Genomic DNA, 20,149 nt, shown 5'->3' on the forward strand with positions numbered 1-20,149 from the left:
TTGTCTTAATTAAAAAGGGCTTATTTTATTCAATGCGTAGGAACACTGAACTTTAAAATGGTTCGTTTACTAGAAGAAGACACGAAGATAAACCATTTATTGTGTCGCAATTAATTACAGTACAAACAGAGAGAACGACAGACAACGGACAGGCTCAAAGGTTACAGAAAACTTTCCAGTCTATGACATAGCAGCACATTATGGCACTCCTTAGAGAGAGTAAGGGTCACAATTAGATATGTCTGAATCTTTCTTTAGCTTCAACACTAAACTACACAGTCACGCTACTGTGCTACATAACCGTCACAAGATTAATGGAGCTTTACAATCTCACGTTAGACAATTTTGGTTTAGGCGGCATGATTGTTTAACAAACAGCATCGGTAGCCAGTTTAGGAGGGGAAAAAAGGCTCTACTCACTGACTAGCATCAACAAAGAAATCAAGCCCTTAAAAGCAGATAAAGGCTTCGCTTTATATATTTTGTTTGGCTATTTTTCATATTGCACAACATCAACATTCTGGAGCAGTCACTGGACCTAAATCAACTTCCAACTTCTTGGATTTAAAGGTCCTCTTCTACAAAACAACACCCAGTCCTAAAAGGTCTGGACCAGAATCCGCTTTGCTCAGGTCCACTTCAGGCTTGACGGGTTGAAAAAGGAGCATTCACAAAAACAGAACAAAAAAAAAAAAAAAAAATCGGAGAGAGATGATTTGTCCAGCAGTGGCTTTTTTCCATCTATCAACATAAGGACAAACATCCAAAGTCCATCTGTGTTCAATGAGGCAATATAAGGAGTCCTGCGAGTCGTAATGTCCTGCAGTCCCTGAGGAGAGCGTGATGCTCATCTGGACCAGGCAGCGTTGGGATAAGGTCTGGGTGTAGAGTCAGCCTCAGTGATGAACTGCAGAGTTAAGCTGCACTTCTGCAGCGTCTAGTCGGCAGGATGCTCCGGACAGGAGCGATTCACCTCAAACCACTCATCTATGCACCTGGAACAAACGTTAGAAAAATGAAAGCAAGAGGTAATTAGTGCAAGAAGATAATTTCTATTTTTTTTTTTTTTTAGATCATTTTAAGCCTAAATGTTGATATTACACACCAAACACTGAACTCCTAAAAAAGGAATTGCTAGCAGCCCATGCTATTGAGCTAGATGGAGCTGTTGGATAAGAGTTATCAGATATGGAGAGAAATATGTTCCACTATTATTGCAAATGAAAAAAAAGTTCAAAAAATAGAAAAAAAAAGTCTAAAAAAATAAAAAGGTACTGAACGTAATTTTACAAAGTGTATGTAAGAAATGAACCATCTTTGCATTTTGCAGATTTTCTTTCTTCCAAAATCATTAATTTATTTTCAGATTTAATGCATTCAATCATTTTTTATATCTATAGAAAATGTGTGTATTTTTTAAAATTAAAATATAAACAAAACTACAACTGATTTTTTTTAATTAATCCAATTTAACATAAATATGTAAAAAAGACAATTTATTTGATAAATCTAAAGCCTTTTGTCAATTTGCAATTTTTTTTTAGATTTTTTGCTGTCATCTATTTGTAATATGAACATATTATAAAAAATCTTTGAGGGAAAGCAAATTAATGGTTGATATTGTATTTTGTTTTAAAGGTTTTTTTTTTTGTCTGCAATAATATTGGATGAAACTTCTTTTCTTACCCATAATATTAACAACATTCATCTTTTTTTTTTTTTTTTTTTTTTTTAATAAACAATCTAAAACTTCAACAAACCATAGAGTTCAATGAGAAGTTCAGACCGGAGCTGTTTTACACACAAAAAAAGTCCCAAACTGTAACAGGACATCCTCACGGTCATTCTTGAAGATCTCTAGAGCTCCAGAACTTAGGTGGCTGTGAAAAAAACACCATCTCCATAGAGAAACATGGTGGTGGCACCATCATCCTTTGGTGAAGGACAAGTAAGTCTTGCTAAACACTGGTTATAGATAACGTTGGAAATACTCAGCAAGATTTGATACTAAGCTTAACGTTTATCTATGAGCAGGATAAACTGTAGCTACATGTAAAAGATGCAGCTATAGTAAAGTCAATCCCTCCGATAAAGGAGGTTAGGGTTAGTTTAGGGTGTTTTCAGTTGCGGTTGTTTGTCTGCGACGAGTACTTGAAAAGCTATGATTGTATTTTAGTAATATTTCTACCAGTGGTGGTGCTCATGCTAAGGAACAATACATTACATTATGGTGAGGATCTGGATCCAGGAGTTTTTAAAGGATTTCTTATCCTTATTTGTTGGAACAAGCAGTTCCTCCCTAAACCAGAGGGTGGCAGCAGTGACTATTGACCGCTTCAGCATTGGACTTAAAAAGTACAGAGGTGTTATACTGAAAACAAAAACCACAAAAACATAAGAAAGGAGAGCCCTGCCTCACTCGAAGTGTTGATCTGCTGCTCAAAGAAGAAAAATCAGAGTGCAGAGCGAATGAAGAAGGTGAGAGCAGGAAAGACACCAGAGGCTGCAGACACAAGCTGTTCCTTACTATAAGGATTTAAATGGAATTTTAACCAGAGATGCACCTCATGCCAAGGCACAATTTATTTATATTTGGTAATGATCCAGATCACGAGGTTTTACTTATAGGTGTAAGTAGGGTTGTTAAAAGTATCAATACTCAAAAAAGTATCAATACTGAAACGTTGTATCCGGATACAATACTCATTTTCAAAAGTATCGATACAGTGCTACCACCAGTGGCACCTAAGCAGTCATTTATCTAAAGTGCAGAATAGAGGAAAATTTACTTTCAGAACACTGTATGATTGAATAATTCAGTGCGCTTTTCAGTTTCAGACTTTTTTTGTAACAAGTGCAGCTGCTGATAATTATTTTTGTTTCTTAACCGGTTTGGCTAGTGTTATGTGTGCAAAGCACAGCCAAGTAAGGAACACTTAATTTTAATTTTGTATGTTTTTTTTTTATCAAGCTTGCCTCATACTGTGCACAGCAAACAACCTCAAAATATAGTTTTTATTGTTTATTGTATTTATTTATTGTATTTTTATTATTAATGAAAATATTTCTGTTGAATTTTGGAGTCTTTGTTTTTATCTTTGTGGTATCGAAAATGGTATCGAGTATCGAATATTTCGGTATCGGTATCGAGTTGAAAAGTTTAGTTTCGTGACAACCCTAGGTGTAAGCACAATTTGGGGCAAAATGTGCTGCATGGTGGAGGTCTCCGCTCTTCAATGAATTTTCTAGTTTAGATCTGTGAGAATGGTCCAGTTAAAGTCCACTAAATCTTTTTTTGGAAGAATCTGTGGAAGGAAACTATTAATACCCCAAACAGATTTAGGTTTAAATAAATTTTTTGATTGTTTCCTTGTTGTATCTGTCAAAATACATAATATAGAGGGAGTTACGAGGCATACCTACTTCTGGCCATATTGAGTAAAAGTAAAGAGAGTCCTCACAATAGTTAATTCTTTATTTAAAGAGATCTTTATAACATTTCCTCTACTTCATGTCTCTTCTTATAACACTACTTTTTAACCTTTTTTTTTTCACTTTTTTACTGGTGAGTTTAGATGGAACCCACCTGGTTCATTATAAAACTCTTACAAAGGTCAATTCTGGATCTTGTGACTGAAAACCGCAAAACAGCTGCAACTTAAAAAGCCGTCGCTAAAGTCTGACTAAATGTGTATTTGTTTGGTTGCTAGAGGAATGCGTCGCTGTCACTCTCCTTCTTTTATGACGGCGTCTTTGCATAAAGATTAGAAACACATTATGACAGACGGTCTTGCTAAATTATATCACAGTCCTCAAGGTTAGAGATAACCAATGGTTGACGTACATCTGTTTCTCAGTGCATCAGAGCCTGCTGGCCATGTTTTAGCACGTCTCCGCTCCAGCTCATCTGATCCATCCACAGTTTGCATTAACTCCTATAAAAGCCTGTTAATCAGCCTTTCATTTAAACATGCAGAACGTGATGAGAACCAAAGCTCTGTATCATAGAACAAAGAGCAACGCGTACTAGAAATATACGGTATGAGGGACGGTTAGTTATCACAGCTGGTTGATTTAGACTGCTTTATAAATATAAATATGATTTAATGAGGTTCAGTTGAAAGTTGTGAGCCAAATGCTAATGGTGGGTATTGTAAAAAAAAATGAAAGAAAATAGCAAAAAAAAAAATGGGTGCTTCAGGTGTTATTGTTAGGGCTTAGATAGTCTATAGGAGACATTTTTTACTTTTCTTTAAAGGCATAGTGGAAAATTATCACAATTGTTTTGAAAAGACCTGCCCTCTTCATTTAAAATGAATAAAAATGCACTTGTACATCCCCTGTACTCGCTCCTAAGACTGAACATCTATGAAAGGCATGCCAGAGCATGAACAGGCCCATTTCTCCTCGTGCACGCTCTGTTTAAAAGTTTCTGTTTGCATTGCTCATTCTAGCTTACTTTCCAAAAGAAGATTTGCAATTTTTCCAATATGTCAGACTCTCCATTGGTAAGCGAAAATAGGGACGAGCACGTTGGACGGCCTTACGTAAACATATCACCAGAATGATTGACAATAAGGAGGACCACTTATTTTGATGATCCACCCGGAAAAAAGAACATCCTCCACTAGGGCTGGGTATTTTCGCCAAAGTCCTGAATCGATTCGATTTTGATTCATAAAGTTCTAAATCGATTCATTTCGATTTGATCTGTTTTTACAATTATGAAAGTGGTTTAACTGTGTTTCAAAACACTCATGTATTTTATTTTTTCCTTTCATATTAAACACAAAGTGCAAACTTGTAAATCAGACAGTTTAAACTTGAGATGTGAGCAAAACTGTCTCAAAAGTGGAAACTTGTTTGTGAAAAGTGAAAAAGTGAAACCTCACTCGAGCAAAAAGACGTGACACAGCAGACATGCATGAGCTGCATTATCTTCAGTGCACAAACCATATTTGCAGCTTTGTCTATAATAACCACAGGGTGTTTGCTGGTCAGCCCCCATGTGTTAATGTCTTCAATCAACCTATTGGCTTTATTTGCAGCTGTCTGGCTTGAAGTCATTTTAATTGCATCTTTCCTGCTCGTTTGAATGTGAACGTTACGTGCGTCACTATAAAACAAATCTATCTCATTCCCTAGACATTGATTTTGCAAAAATGTAAAGGAATCGATTCAAAATCAATTAAATAGATTTTTTTTTACCCAGCCCTATCCTCCACTAAACCTTTTACAACTGGAATGAGTGCACATATATGCAAGGAGACATGTGATACTTCATGCCTACTGACAGATTTCGATTTAAAATAATACAGATTTTTCTTTTTTTATGGACATATGGGTCTACTGACTGGAAGAAAAATTCATGTTTTAGCCTCTCAGCTAGAGTCCTGATTTAAATTTGAAATGCAAACTGTGGAGAGACCAAAATGGTGAGCAGGTCTTTAACATCAAAGACTTGGACCTACTAAAAAATTCAAAAGCACTCCAGATGTTACACCAATCACTAATTTTCCAGTAGTAATTCCAAAGGGTATATATAATTCATGCCTTAAGTCTCTAGTTGAAATGTAATTTCAAAAAATATATTTTTATTTTTCCTTATACAATACCCTTTAAACCCTGTCTTATTATCTGATAAGGAGACATCTGCCTTGTCTCCTATAAGGAAAAACACTTTGTGGTTGAGTGAAAGCAATATAAATGAAAGAAATGCAAAGAAGGCCGATGTCCAAGGTGCCCATATTAGCGAAAACATTCATGACGGCTGCAGCTGTAGCTGTGGCTACCATGTTCGGCATATATAACGTCTTAGGATTTAATGTTTCCAGGAAGAGGGTTGGCTCAGGAGGAAAATACTCAGTTCCTTTGCAAATTAGTGCAAAGGCCCAACCTCAAGGATAGAGAAAACAATGCAAGGCAGTAATATTTTACGATGCTCAACATTGAAATTCTCACTGGCAGTTTTCGCTGAATGAACTCTTAAAACCCTCTGATGATTTTATTGGCAATAATTGTGATATAACTTGTAATAACCCATTTTCATCTGTCCTTTGCTGATAATCCATGCTTTTTGACAGCTGCAGCAGATTGATCATAATAACCAGGTCAGGTGAAAAACATCTACTGCTCTACTTTGATTTGCGTGGAGAAGGTTTTACAAAGTGCATTAATGGTTCCTGGCCAAGTGAAAAAGATTGATTCAGTTAGTACCCCACATTAGTGTCTTCTTCAATATTCCTTTCCTTTACAGATCTGAACGCTTTTATCTTGCAGCTTTCAAACCAATAATAAACAATCAGACTGAATCTTATTCCTTTGATGGGTTTGACAGTTTCTCATTTTCATTTCCGCTTTTTGAGCTTCTCTTTTAGAGCTTTGCTTACCCTTTGTGATAGATGCAGAGGCAGGGCAGCCTGGCGATGGTGTCTCCCTGCTCCAACTCTTCTAAACAGATTGCACATTCCCCAGAGTCTCTTGACAGGATGTCCTCTGCAAAATGCATACAAACTGAGTAAGCAAAGAGCTGCAAAACACTTCAAATCTCTGCATTTTTAAATCTTAATGTGTGGAAATAACTGCATTCTCAACATTGTAATGGTCTTTTACAACATGGTAATAAAGATAGAATAGGACATAAACGCTGCGTCCTAAGAAGTTGAACACATCTACCTGTAGGGGAAATATAATGGCCCTAAAAAGTGTACACACCTCTCTTAAAAGATGAGAAATACAGGTCACCTTTGACCCAATATCTTAATATTCCTGCTGGGAGATAAGGGTTTTTTTGTTTTTTTATTCGAGCATACATTCAACAAACAAAGGAATGACTTCATGAAAGGAACATTTAGGACCAAAAGAGATCTGGGAACATGGGGTTTCCTCGCATTCTGAGAACCTTGCTGTTAAGTCTAGATGAGAGAAAAAATACTAAATGCGGCAATTCAAGCAAAATGTGTTTCAAGAAAAATGTTTGTACACTTTTGCAGTGGGTGTTAGCACCTTTATGGTTTAAAGACAATTACAATGTCGGCTTTCTATCACCTGAAGAACATTTCCAGGATTAAAGTACTGCGTTTATTTTTAGTCGAATTGATTACTGCAACGGTGTTTTCACAGGTCTGCCTAAAAAGTGGATCAGACAGCTGCAGCTGATCCAGAACGCTGCTGCCCGTGTCCTCACTAAGACTAAGAAAGTAGAGCACATCACCCCTCCCTGTATCTTATAGAATAGACTTTAAAATACTTCTGTTAGTCTATAAATCTCTGAATGGCTTAGCACCTAAATACATCACAGACTTGCTATCAGTGTATCAACCCTCCAGACCACTCAGGTCTCCTGGCTCCAGCCTGCTCTGCATACCTAGAACCAGAACTAAACATGGAGAAGCAGCATTTAGTTCCTATGCTCCACTTATCTGGAACAAACTTCCAGAAAACTGTAAAAGTGCGGAAAGCCTGAGTTCCTTTAAATCAAGACTAAAAACACATTTGTTTAGGATTGCCTTTGACTGTTCTAGTTAAACAGTTCAACTGAAACATCATTAGTTTAATTTTTTTATTTTCTTCAGTCTTCAGTTTCTGCATTTCTTATTTATGTATTTTTCCTACTTGCTTTGATTCTGTTTTATCTTCCTGTATTTTAATCATGTAAAGCGCTTCGCATTGTCTTTCTACTGAATTGTGCTATACAAATAAATTTGCCTTGCAAAATATTTTGTTCACTGGAATTGTAAAGGGTATTCTGTGACGATAAAAAGTTTTAAACCCCTTTGCAAAAATTATTTTTAAACCCAAGTCTACTTTAAAGGGGCGCTATGTGCAATAATTTTACCTGTTTTATGAGTTAACACAAGGACAACACCTATCAGCAATAAGACCTTTCACCAAGTAAAGGACAGAACAAATGCGCCCAAAATAACCAATCAGGATTGTGTTACATCCCAAACCAATAAGAATAACATGTTCTGTTCACCTAAACAGACAGACCGGATTAAAAGGACATTAAGCAAACAAACGGGGAAGGAAAGGTCTTTGTTAAAGATTGGAGCATCGATCCATTAGATATAAAGTGGATGACGACACAGAGAACACGATCCCTATAATGAAGCATAGAAGTGGCAGGGTCATGATGTGTGTTGTTTTTTTTGTTGTTGTTTGAGATTTTTATGGATGTTTTTGTTTTGTTCTGTTGAAAATAAATTTAAATACCCAAAAAGTTATTTTTAAAGAATTGAACATTAAATGCTGTGATATAAATAAACATAAATGTAGGAGGTTTGAATAAACTTCAGGTAACAAAACAAAGAAAGTTTTAAAGGAAGGTCAATACTTTTGCACCCTCTAGATCAGTGGTCACCAACCATGTCAAGGCTGAGGGCAACTTCATGACTATCAAATCATAGGAAGGGCTACCAATACTGACCTATGAACAAGAGGGGTCAGCGTTCACCTAAACTTCATCCAAATTAAACACATTTTTATTGTTAACTTTTAATTTCTAATTTTCCTTTAAACATTATAATTTAAAAATCTCTATAAATGCTAAAATGCCCGATATGATTACTATGATGAAATGCTCTATAAATGATTAAAAAGAAGAGTCACAGAATAAAATAAAATTTCAAACTTAGCCCACTGCTGAGTTGCTGTTTTCAGAAGGCGTTGAGGGCACCCCATGTGGTCCTTGAGGGCCCCTTGGTGCCCGCGGGCACCGCGTTGGCGACCCCTGCTCTAGATGCTAATATCAGATCCGTCTTAATAGGAAATGTGTTTAATAGGTAACATTTTCAATTACAGTTTTCTTTAATTGAAACTTTTGGATCTATTTTTACATTTAAATGTAAATTATTTTTCATGAAAGTGAATGTGAATCTCTGAGTAGGAAAAGAAGGCTTTTTAAAACTGCTTTCGGGTTTTGTTGGAATAAAACAAAAGGAAGGTTCAATCCAAAGCAGTTTTTACAGAGAAAGTCTGACATGTAGGTAAAAAAAAAAATAGATGTGGTGCAGGTCTTCCACATCTGCAAGGTTGTGATAACGTAATTGACACTGTCTAGCTGATGCCCTGGATTTGCACATTTATCAGCAGCATGCAGGCTGTTGTTGGGTGTGTGCAGGGAAAACGCTAATTGCAAAGTCCTAAAAACAAAGAGGATTCCTCTCCTGTTGGCATTCATGCAACAGTGACGAGGTTGGAAAGAAGTTTGCGACTAGCATCATTTATGTTAATGTTTAGCTTCTGATGTTTTCCACAGATCTGCACATCTTTCCTGTGTGTCTGGCCCGTGCAGGTGCTCACAATGCTTTGATGTGCAGCTGCATCACACATTTGTATTTTTGGTTTTTTTATCTTTTCCTGTTGACGTTTCTCGTGGTTTGGCGAAATGTGAAGCGTATATTTTTGTCATTTCAATTGATAGGGTGTAGGTGAAATCCATTCTCAGAAAAAAAGGTAATTTTCATCATTTAAAACATAAAGCTGCAAAAGAGCTTTTTTTATGTACGGTAATAAAATGAATATCCAGTTTGGGTGTTTCCAAATGTGTGGACCTTTACAAAAATCAAAAGCCAGGTTTTCTGTGAGGACTTTTTCCATGTACTAAAATCAGAGTCCAAATAACATTCCACATATGCAGATGATGCTCTGCTTTGCCCATAAGGACCATGACCATCATTTAAAAAGTCTAGCCTGCAAATGCCTCAAGGTTGAAAACTAGCATCCATGCTAAATTTATCTTCAAAGTAAGCGATTTATTTGGCTCTGTGTCGACTATCATGCGGCCAATTAAAATTTGTGATAAATCTGATATGAGCTTTCGCAGAAATGCACCATGAAACCTTCTTCTCATCACATTGACCAAAAATAATGAGTTTCTCAGTATGAAACGTTAATTGGAAATATTCAGGTGCCACATGTGCTTAAGTGGCAAAGCAGAACAGGCTTTTGAAGTCTCTATATATCATGTTTTTTAAAGCCTTCAAATTTTATATGATTAAATATTGATCTTTGCACTATGGATTATTAATTTGTCACAAAATATTTTTTGTTTCTGTTGTTTTTTCCAATTCAAGAGAAATACACTTGCCTTTACTGGGACACTGACTTTCCCTATGTGATGGCGCCCATTTCGCGACACCGTCAGAGCCGCTGCAGCATTTGTATAACACCGTTTCAGGCAATTAGTCTCATCCTTAAGATGGCTTAAAAAAGTAAGAGACCTTTTATCACTGAAAAACAGATTCTCATGACTTACCCAAAGTGGGCAAGTAGTTTATTTTACCAGAACAGGAAGGGGCTGCTGCTTAAAGACCAAAATTAATTAGGTTTAATAAGACATACATGAACTAAGTGAAATAACACTTTTCTACATGATTATGATAATATGGATGAAAGCTATAAAAGAGTTGATTTTGCAAGACTCTCGCTCTTTGATCCCGACGTTTATCTTAAGGCGGAAGCACCGGCCGCTGGATGCTTCTCTAAAATCTGTTCTATTTTTTTATGCGTGATATTATACCTTCACATCAATCTGGAGTAGGGTGCATCGTTCAGGCAGGAAGTCAGTTGCTAAAAAGCATCCAGAGGAGTTTCAAAGTTAAGCACTACATGTGCAGACTTAGGATTGCATTTTACTCTGAAACATCAAAAAAACATTAAGCCCTGAACATAGCGAATCCAATTTTGCGTCCGATCAGACAGAAAATCGTGTTGGACGAGGTCTTGGCATTTAGCGTTAATTGAAAGTCAATGGGGATGATGACACCCGGCGTGATTTTACGCAAATGAGCTTATGTAGAACCCTGGGTCTATATTAGTCGGAGTAAGCAGCAATTCAGCGGCAATTTCAAGGGTCTGACAGGAAGAGAGATGCAGCTACAAAGTAAAAGACATGCACTTTGGGGGAAAATACAAAATAAAATCTGTTAATCGCATAGGAAAAGATTCAACTTTTTGAGATGCACCCTGCGTAAATAGTAAGCAGGTCAGACTCGTGCAAAAACAATCAATGAAACATTTTAACATATTTTACCCATGATAGGAATTCAGGAGGACAGAAAACGGATAAAGTAGTGATCCTCTCTGAGTCTCACAAAAACAACGAGGGACAGAAAAGCGCAGTTTATCAATCAATCAGGAGGAGAAAAAACGGATAAAGTGAAATAGTGATTCCTATTGAGCCTCACAAAAAACTAAATAATGAGGGGCAGACAGAGCAGCTAAGCGCAGTGTATCTCTATCACCCCTATATGAAAAAAGAAAGAAAAACTTTGATAAACTTCACAGATCCCTCTCTGAGAATCACTTCTCCCTGCCTCAGTCAGCATAGAAACTGTCCCACGGTGTTCATTGCTGTTTTTTTCTTTAGACGTAGATCTCATTATGTTTTTAATATAGGCATATGAACATTCTCTATCTGTTCTGGTTTGAGATGCTGCACAGACTGGGTGGGTCTTTGCTTTATAGAATGTACCAGGTTTTTTTGTTGTTGTTGCTTTGTCTGTCTTTGTAATCAATTTTGATAATCTCTCCAAATGTGGGAAATTGTTTTAATTTGTGTAAAGCACAGAGACAGAAGTGAAAAAGATCTGTGCAGATCTGCCCCAGTACCTAGTCGGAGCCTCTCCATACGTAGTCAGTGTGATATGGAAAAAAATCGTATAGGAGATTAAAAAGTCGCACACATCCGGTGTGTTCAGGGCTTTACCTGCAGCTCCAGCACAGAAATGAATCTTACTTCATAAGACACCATAGATGACGAAATGTTAATTTTGGAGGTGTAAAACACACCAATAAATATGAAACGACTCCTTTTAACGTTAACACCAGAAAGGGAAAGGCATGGGCTAAAATTGATGAATAATTTGGTATTGAAGGTGGGTAACATTATTTTGGTTACATATGAAATGCTGCATGTGCAGATTTACAGTCAAAAGTTTATTGTTCTAGTCAAAGCCTACATGTATGTTACTATGACACGATGAATAAATCCTTGTTCGATCCGAGTACAACCACTCCGCTCTGAGAAGCGGAATAGGGTGCCGGGCAGAAATGCCCCGCGGTGCCTGCGTGTTAAGTGGAACCTGGGGTTTATTTGTTTATTCTCTTTAGACTAAAGGAGGACTTTTAAAAATACAGCAGATGTCAATTAAGTATTGAGTTATTTTATAGAAAACACTTTTGTATTTATTATGACCACTTGACGCTGAGTAATAATCCTTTATTTCAGAGCCTTAAATAGCTTCTATAATGCAGCAGCTGGTTTCTTTTCCTGCCACCATATTAATATTCTAACTATCAGCATCCTTCTGCATTTTATTAGTTCAGTAGAGTCACGGTTTGCTGCCTTCCCTTCTACTGGCTGTTATTGATGCATCTGTAAAAATATGAGAAATTATGGCAGAAAAACAATGTTGGATCTTCACGGTTCTGCTATTAGGAAGGAAGTATAGATCTGGGGTTGTTTTTATGGGCCTCTACCGAAGCTTGTAAGCCTTTTTTTTTGCCCTGCCTCATCTACCTGGGTGTGACTGTATAAAGTAAAGGCCTTTAATTCCATTTTATGACAGTTACTGTCCTACAACTTTTACATGGATCCCTGCTACAACTCATAAATCAAATAATTGGCTCTTTATCAGGCCTCAAAAGGAGTTGGAATGATGCTGTTCAAGAAAACTAAAACATCCCATGATTGAAAATGCATTTGAACAATCACAATGATCTATTATTTTCTTTCTTTCTCCAATAAAAGCAAAGCCACCAAAGCTGCAGTTTCCTATACCACCTAGTGTTGCACAGATACCAATACCAGTATCGAGCGGGGCCCTGAGCCAGTACTTAAAATGGGGGTAGTGGTATCAGTGAGTACGGACAAATACAGCATGGATACCATTTTAAGAGCAAAAAGTTTATTCAACTATTGTCACCAATTTCAGGTAGGCAATAAAAAGTTCATTTTGTATTAGTCTTTTTCCTTTTCCTTTTTCCAAACAGATGGTATCCGTATCTGCCGATACTGCACAGCCAGGTATCGGGTACTAGTATCGGGGCTACAAAATTGCATCGGCGCAAGACTAATACCAACCATGATGCTTCTTTCTCTTTAAAGACAACATTTTATATTATCATAACATAGGAAGATTCAAAATAAAATAATAAAAAATCTTACTGTTGTAGGTAAGGCGTGTTTTACTGAAACACACAAGTAGGTGCTTCTCTATCTCATCCGCTGTCATAAACTTGGAGCAAACAGGACAGTGGAACCCTGGAAGTACAAAAACAGAAACACAAACAGCATTAGGACCCATATTTAACTTGAACATGCTTTATTTTTCCCAGTAGGTTAATGAATATGATTGTAAACTAAAGTTAAACATTGCCTTCGAGTCATAATAGATGGTCATGGTTTGGTCTCCAGAGGAAGCTTCTGACCGAAGATACTCTGATATCCTGATGAAGTGAGAACTGAGAGTTGTAGCGATGTCACAGCATGAAGTAATGTAGGACTGTTAGCATGTACTGGATCTATTGTATGTCTGGGACAATACAGAACGATAGCTTTGTAAACAAGATATATTGTGGCTGTTTATTTAGGGAAGCCATGTTTTTAAAGGTTGGTTTCTAGCCAGGATTGTGCTGTATTCAACTCCATCCATTGGTTCCCTCACCATCACACTGCCATCACCATGTTTCACTGAGATAATGTATCCAGGGCGATGGTGAGTAATTTTTGCATGACAGGTGGTCTCAAGTGACCAAAACAAGTGTTTTTTGTGTGTTTTTTTCAAAATCTGAGGAAAAGATTAATTGCATTTTCTAGAGGACAGGTATTCACTACCAAGGTAAGCTTCAAATACAATAGGTTGAACTGGATTTTATTTAAGTATCATCTTTACAATTACATCATGTGTTGTTCTGTAACTAAAAATACAAATACAATAAAAGGTTTTACTTTTAACATTATGAATTGTTCCCAGTTCAAGAGCTGCTAAACTTGGGATAAACTGGCTAGGCCGGCTATACCCCAAACAAGCACTTTGACTACTCAAATGTAATTTGCCAAAAGGCAAAGGCAGAGGCCTTCTCTGCAGTCAGCTCCCACCCCCACTGAACATCCAATCAGAGTCAAATATGCAAACAAGCCAAAGAAGAGCCTGTGGTCTGTTGTCGGACCTCTGTCTCAAACTTGGGCAGATTAGAGCTCAAGTGTTAAAATTTTAAGGAAGCAGTGAAGCTCAGTTAACCTCCCAACAATATTTTATCAATAATTAACAACAGAAGAGAAAGGTAAATATAGCATCTATTTATTCTGACGACTAGGGAATGCTATCCTGTTCTTATCCAAGTGTGAGCCTGTCGAGTGTTTCTCAATCACTAAAGCCGAAACCCAAGCCTTGTCCCACCCTCCTCCTTTACTCAGCCTGGAGGGGAAATTGCAGAAGCTGCCGCCACACCCCTAGACAGGTAATGTCAGATTTATGGAATCTCAAGTGTTGCTTGGTGCAAAATTAACCACAATGATGTTGCTGTTGAGAACATTATGTGGCTGGAGGAGATTTGGGCATACCTCCTGCTAAACAGTGCATGCTTTCTTTTTTTATATCCATGCATAGTTGCATTACATATAGAATACAACTTTTGCACTTATGAAAACTGAGATTTCAAAGCCTTGTCCAGCTGTTTTCCTATGTTGTCAAATTTAATGGAAAGAGAGACAAAGAAGGAGATTCAATTATTGTCACGTAAAACTCAAGCAAAAAAAAAAAGCATGACCACAACGATTTTGGTGTAGAATGTCAAGTAGCTCTTAGGTGTTAAAAACAGAAACATATGTGCAGTATTTTATGCTCGCAGCATCCATTCAAGTGCAAGAAAAGTCACCTTTGGTCAAGGATTTTACACCTGCCTTCTGTCTCCAAACTGTTCTTTTCTGTCCAGTCGTCTCAGATCACCCACACACACCTCAGATCACCCACACACACACGAGCCCAAAGACTGTCACAGGGAAGATACTGCATTTTCACATCCCTTCAGTAACCAAGGTTGTTGAGTGGCTCAGGTTATCTGAAATATCTCTATAGTTATGCTGCTTTAGGCTTAGACTGCTGGAGGACATATGGATCACTCTTCCTCAAATCCAAACCACTGCATTTTCCTCCTAAAGTTACAGATCATAATACCATAATATAGTATAAATTGGCATTTATACTTCAACAATACATAGTATTAATGGTACTAATATCTCTAGATAATACCATACATCCATTTTCTCCCTCTTAGTCCTTGTCAGGGTCAAGCAGGAGTCGGTGCCTATCTCCGGCAGTCTATGGGCGAGAGGTGGGCTACACCCTGGACAGGTCGCCACTCGCCAGTCTGTCGCAGGGCAACACATGGACACAGAACCATGCACTCACACACCTAAGGTAAATTTAGAGAAGCCAATTAACCTAACAGTCATACTTTTGGACTGTGGTAGGAAGCCGGAGTACCCGGAGAGAACCTACACATGCACCGAGAGAACATGCAAACTCCATGCAGAAAGACCCCGGGCCGGGAATGGAACCCAGAACCTTCTTGCTGCAAGGCAGCACTGCAATAAATGGTGATATAGGCAGGTCCAAACCTTAGAGTAATCTATGCCGTGTTCTTAGAGAAACATTATATTGATTATTATGCACCAGACAACATTGATTTGCTTCATTTTCATATGCAGCATAATGCCAAGAGACGACAGGCTACTAAAAGCATATTTACTTTTTTGCTGTTTTTGCCAACACCTGCTGTCAAATACGTCTGTAGTTGGAACTACAGAACTCCTAACATTAACTGCATTTACGATCGACAAATATCATTTCAAAGTGGCACTTATAAAAACCCATCACCATCCCTGACTGATGATTTAATGTTTGAAAACGATTAAGTTACTTCTAAATGGGATTTTATTTTTATTTCAAGCCACACAGGGACAACTATTTAGATACAATTTTCACATGAGTACGGTACTTCCTACAATACAAAACCCCAAAGCTGTTCTCTCCATGCCTACATTTTCAGAAAACGTTTCACAGCTCTGAAGAGAAGATTGCAGCTGCAATGGGGCAATGTTTTATATGGTTAAAATTGCAATGTTTCTTTCTTTTAAATGTTTTTTTTTTTGTCACATCGGTATTTAACCAATTGGTTCTAACACTTTCCGCTGACTCTATTAGTCCTGCCTATATGAGGATACCCCCCCTGCACATTTCTGCCTGCCTTCTTGCATACGGGTGTGCAGTACAGGCCCTGTGAACTGGCCTCCTTTAAAACATGATAAAAGCTTAAAACCTCCAAAGAAAGATAAAGAAGTGCAGCTTTTGTAAATAGCACTGTGCCTGGAGTCTACACCGTGCTTATGTCATGTGTTTATGAAGGACTCTAAAAACAGCGTGAGGCCTGGAGAGTCACATGGCTCCCATGGTGCAAAGGTTACAGATGAGGTTATCAGTGATTAGACTTCCTCATTACCTCTACCAGTAACCTCAAAGAAGGAGGGGGGGGTGTTTCAGTTGGGCTTTTTATGGATCCTTTTTCTAAAACTGCAGCACTGTTTCCTCTTTCAGCCCCATGACCGTTACGTTTCTGTCGGTTCGACTCCGGCTTTTGTTGCGCTCGGATCTGGTGACTCCCTCTCGTTCTGAAGAAAACAGCTAGACTTGCAGATTCAGGAAGTTTGTGAGCGTTCTTTGTGTTTCAGCTGCGTTTGTGTCTGTCCATGTCAGGCAATGTGTAACCAGCAGGAAGCGCTTATCTGTTGACCTACATAGTGCACTCTTCCCTCTCAGAGCAAGGAAAAAAAAAAAAAAAGTTGGCCTGTTTTGCACAACGTAAGAGAAGCAGAAGAAGGAAGACAAAAGGGCAAAGCAGCGCAGCAGCAGCACAGCCACCTGTGGCTTCGATAAAGAGGCTAAACAAAGCGCTCAGCCGTCATACAGCTATTAAACGTATCCAGGTATCCAGTGTCAAATGGAAAAATACTGAGCAGCTCTGACTGCATCAGTAACATCTAATGATCGTGAGCAGAGGTGACGAGACCGAACACGATTTGTTCATGAGAGCAGCAGCTTTTAGCAACTCTGTTAGGGCGAACTCCTAGACGTTCCTAATTTAAAGAAAAGCAGAGGTTCCTTTTTTTTTTTTTTTTTTTTTGGACAAAGGCATATTTCATATTTTGCTGATTTCAAAGAAACTTTTCCAGACTGTGCTTAGTTACCAGAATGAATATAGGTTCCTGTTTCCTTTGAAAAAAGAAACAGCTCTGTGCCTTCAGCTAAACTTATTGACTGGTTGGACCTGAATCCACTTTCAGGTAAAGGCTGCTGGATGTTTGAGGTCCTGATTAATGTGAAATTAATAAGAAAGCAAAAAAAACAGATGATAAATAATAAACGAATAATTTATGATTTACTTTAAAGTTATAGTGGAGGATTATATTTTTCCGGGTGGATCATCAAACTAAGTGGTCGTCCTAGTAACTTTTAAAAAGAGCGTGCACGATGAAATAGGCTCCTGTACGCTCTTGCACGCGTTTAATAGGCGTTCCCTCTAAGGAGCGGGTACAGGGTTGAGCATGTGCATACATTTTTTTTACATGGAGAGGGCGGCTCTTTTCAAAGATATGCAAACATCCTCCACTATACCTTTAATTCTTTTCATTTTTAAGAATTTTAAACATTTATTTACTTTGCTTTCATAAATAACTTCCATATTTAATGAGGAGGTAACCTTAAAATATCAGTAAGGCAATAGATGTCGTTAAATAGTAATTACATGAGGTTGACGTAACACAAAAAAAAACAGCCAATCGGATTGGAGATGTTTCCTATTTTACAGAAGAAGAAGAATTTATATGTTAACATAGTGATTGTGTGTTGGAAAATAGGGGAATAAAAATGATTTGGTATAAGCAATCATGTTGACTTTATCATTAGTTATTACTCTTTGCTCTCTCTCTTAAAAAAATGGAAATGGTGCTATAAAACTATACCTCAATATTTATCAAACCATTTAAAAAAAAAAGTTTTATCTCGATCCAATATTACCAAAAATAAAGTGCCTGATTTTTTAATTGTAGAGGACTTTTTCATTGTCTATGTGTCAATAAGACAGGACAACTCAATAAATATTTCCTTTCTTATTTCAAAATAAAAGTCCCAAACACTGATACAAAATGGTGCCAAGTTTAAAACTGTCGTCCACAACCCAAAATAAAAGCGTACACCAACTTCTCTAGTTATATGCTAACAAACCCACCTGACCCAGAATTCACTTAGACACGCATCACTTTACGTTAAATTTATAACCTTTTAAGCGGTTATAAATCCTGTTAAAGAGATGCTTGAGTAACCTGACTTAATAGAGAAATGAGGTAACATATTGCTGCCCCTTCACCTGTTGCTGCGCACTGCCAGCTCAGGTGGCAGAAAGAAATGTACTGTTGTTATTCATTTGTTTAACTTTTAATATTAAAAACTAAAGCTGATGAACTACAATCTGTCTGACAACAACAGCAGTGATCATATTTCTATCTTTGCTTTACAGTTGGTGAAAGTTTGTGATTTTTACCTGGATAATCCCATGCCTGGAGGGTAAAGTAACAGAATCTGATATAATAAGTCAAGCATGAAGGCATCACCTGTCAGTATGAAACCAGGAAGTAAACCAGTTCTGCCCTTATGGGTAAACAATTGAGGTATATTTGCTAAAATAAGTGAAAAGGGGTCAAATAAATCACATAATCTACCTTAGATGATGCAAATATATATTCAGAACCCCCATCTCAGGTCCTCCAGGTGTTGTTGTTTTGGTTGTGTAATCTGTGCTTCAGGATCTTACCTCCCAGCAAGCGAGGAGACAGGTGAGACGGTAAGGAGCCAATAAACAGCCTGTGCGCCTCTGGGGACAGCTGGCCATCATCTCCATCTGGGCTATCCAGACCCTGATTGTTTGACCCTGACCTTCCACCGGTGGGGATCCTCAGCCCGGAGTCGGTGGGCCCTCCACCCGTGTACCGGATCCTCGGGCCATCGGGTCCATTCGTGTACCTAAACCCCGTGATACCTTCCGCCACAGCCGTGTTCCGAGAAGGGAGATCTGAGCTGGAATAAGCGCGAGTTCTGCCGTCAAACCCGGGGCTGCTCTGCTTGGCCCCCATGTTGTCTCTTTTGTTGTTGTTTTGCGCTGGAAAGTTTGGGTTCTTTCAACCACGTCGCATGATCACAGTGATCCCTGAAGAGCTGACACTAACAAAGGAAACACAGACACGCTGGAGCAGGGCGAGACCGATCCAACATCTCACAGTTTAACGGTGCGCTCTGTGCGTAAAGTGCACACTCTGAGCGCACTAACTTGATATTCAATTGTTCTGTTTTCCTCCTACTAAGCGGAGCCCTTTCCCTTTTTGCAACAAAGAAGACATGAAGAGGAAAACGCTTTTTTTTTCTTTCTTCTGAGCCCCCACTCCCTCCACAGCAGCCCAACACGGACACGCAAATGTTTGCGTGAAGCTCGTCTGGCCCAAGTTTGTTTTTGAGCTTTACTGCGGCCGCGAGGAAGGAAAAATAAAAGCAGGGATTGCCCTCCCCCTCCTCCTGCAGCGGAGCGCTTGGATCAAACTCACTCTTGTGAACAACTTAAACAAGCCCCGCCCTTTCAAAATAAAAGCATAAGCTTAAAGATGATTGAAACTAAAGGTTAACTTATTAACTCTTTCAATGCTCTATCAAATTAACTAAATGCTTTGTTCCAACTGGATGGAAAGCATCTCTTAAATGCATTTTTTTAATCAGGCCACATCATTTCAGATAGATAAAGTTTTAGATAATTAGGCTATAATCAAATCCAAACCATTGCATTGTAACCCTTTTTTTGGTTTTTACAAAGTTTTAAATGTTGCAGCTTTTCTCTCAAGATCCTCCTTAATCTTCTGCTGATCTCCACCAGCTTTTCATGTGGGATTTTCTCCCACCTGAAATGTGGATCTCTGCAGTCCCTTCAGAATTATTAAGGCCTTTGTTTGCTTTTTCACTGGTCAACTCTCTCCTTGCTTGACTTAAAGCGTCTCTGTAGGTTTGCAATTGCGTCAAACCCCTTTTATGCAATATGCCATGTT

At 38.1% G+C, this 20,149-nt stretch overlaps 1 protein-coding gene across 1 annotated transcript; it reads right to left on the reverse strand.

Annotated features, from left to right (window-relative positions):
• LOC119793290 (E3 ubiquitin-protein ligase znrf2-like) lies at window positions 1-19,644 on the reverse strand. The gene is made up of 4 exons (XM_038300389.1): window positions 18,874-19,644; window positions 13,172-13,267; window positions 6,390-6,495; window positions 1-995 (listed from the first exon to the last, which is right to left on the reverse strand). The coding sequence occupies exons 1-4, from the start codon at window positions 19,190-19,192 to the stop codon at window positions 938-940; spliced, it is 579 nt and encodes a 192-aa protein (XP_038156317.1). The 5' UTR covers window positions 19,193-19,644; the 3' UTR covers window positions 1-937.
• Window positions 19,645-20,149: the final 505 nt, after the last annotated feature.

This window comes from Cyprinodon tularosa, unplaced genomic scaffold (genome assembly GCF_016077235.1).
Source record: "Cyprinodon tularosa strain WSP-4 unplaced genomic scaffold, ASM1607723v1 ctg449, whole genome shotgun sequence".
Taxonomy (NCBI): domain Eukaryota; kingdom Metazoa; phylum Chordata; class Actinopteri; order Cyprinodontiformes; family Cyprinodontidae; genus Cyprinodon; species Cyprinodon tularosa.

Coding starts and splice junctions, on each gene's coding strand:
- LOC119793290 (XM_038300389.1), bottom strand. CDS start 19,192: ATGGGGGCCAAGCAGAGCAGCCCCGGGTTTGACGGCAGAACTCGCGCT. Junction 13,268..18,873: donor GTCTCCTCGCTTGCTGGGAG/GTAAGATCCTGA, acceptor TTGTACTTCCAG/GGTTCCACTGTCCTGTTTGC. Junction 6,496..13,171: donor AACACGCCTTACCTACAACA/GTAAGATTTTTT, acceptor TGCATTTTGCAG/AGGACATCCTGTCAAGAGAC.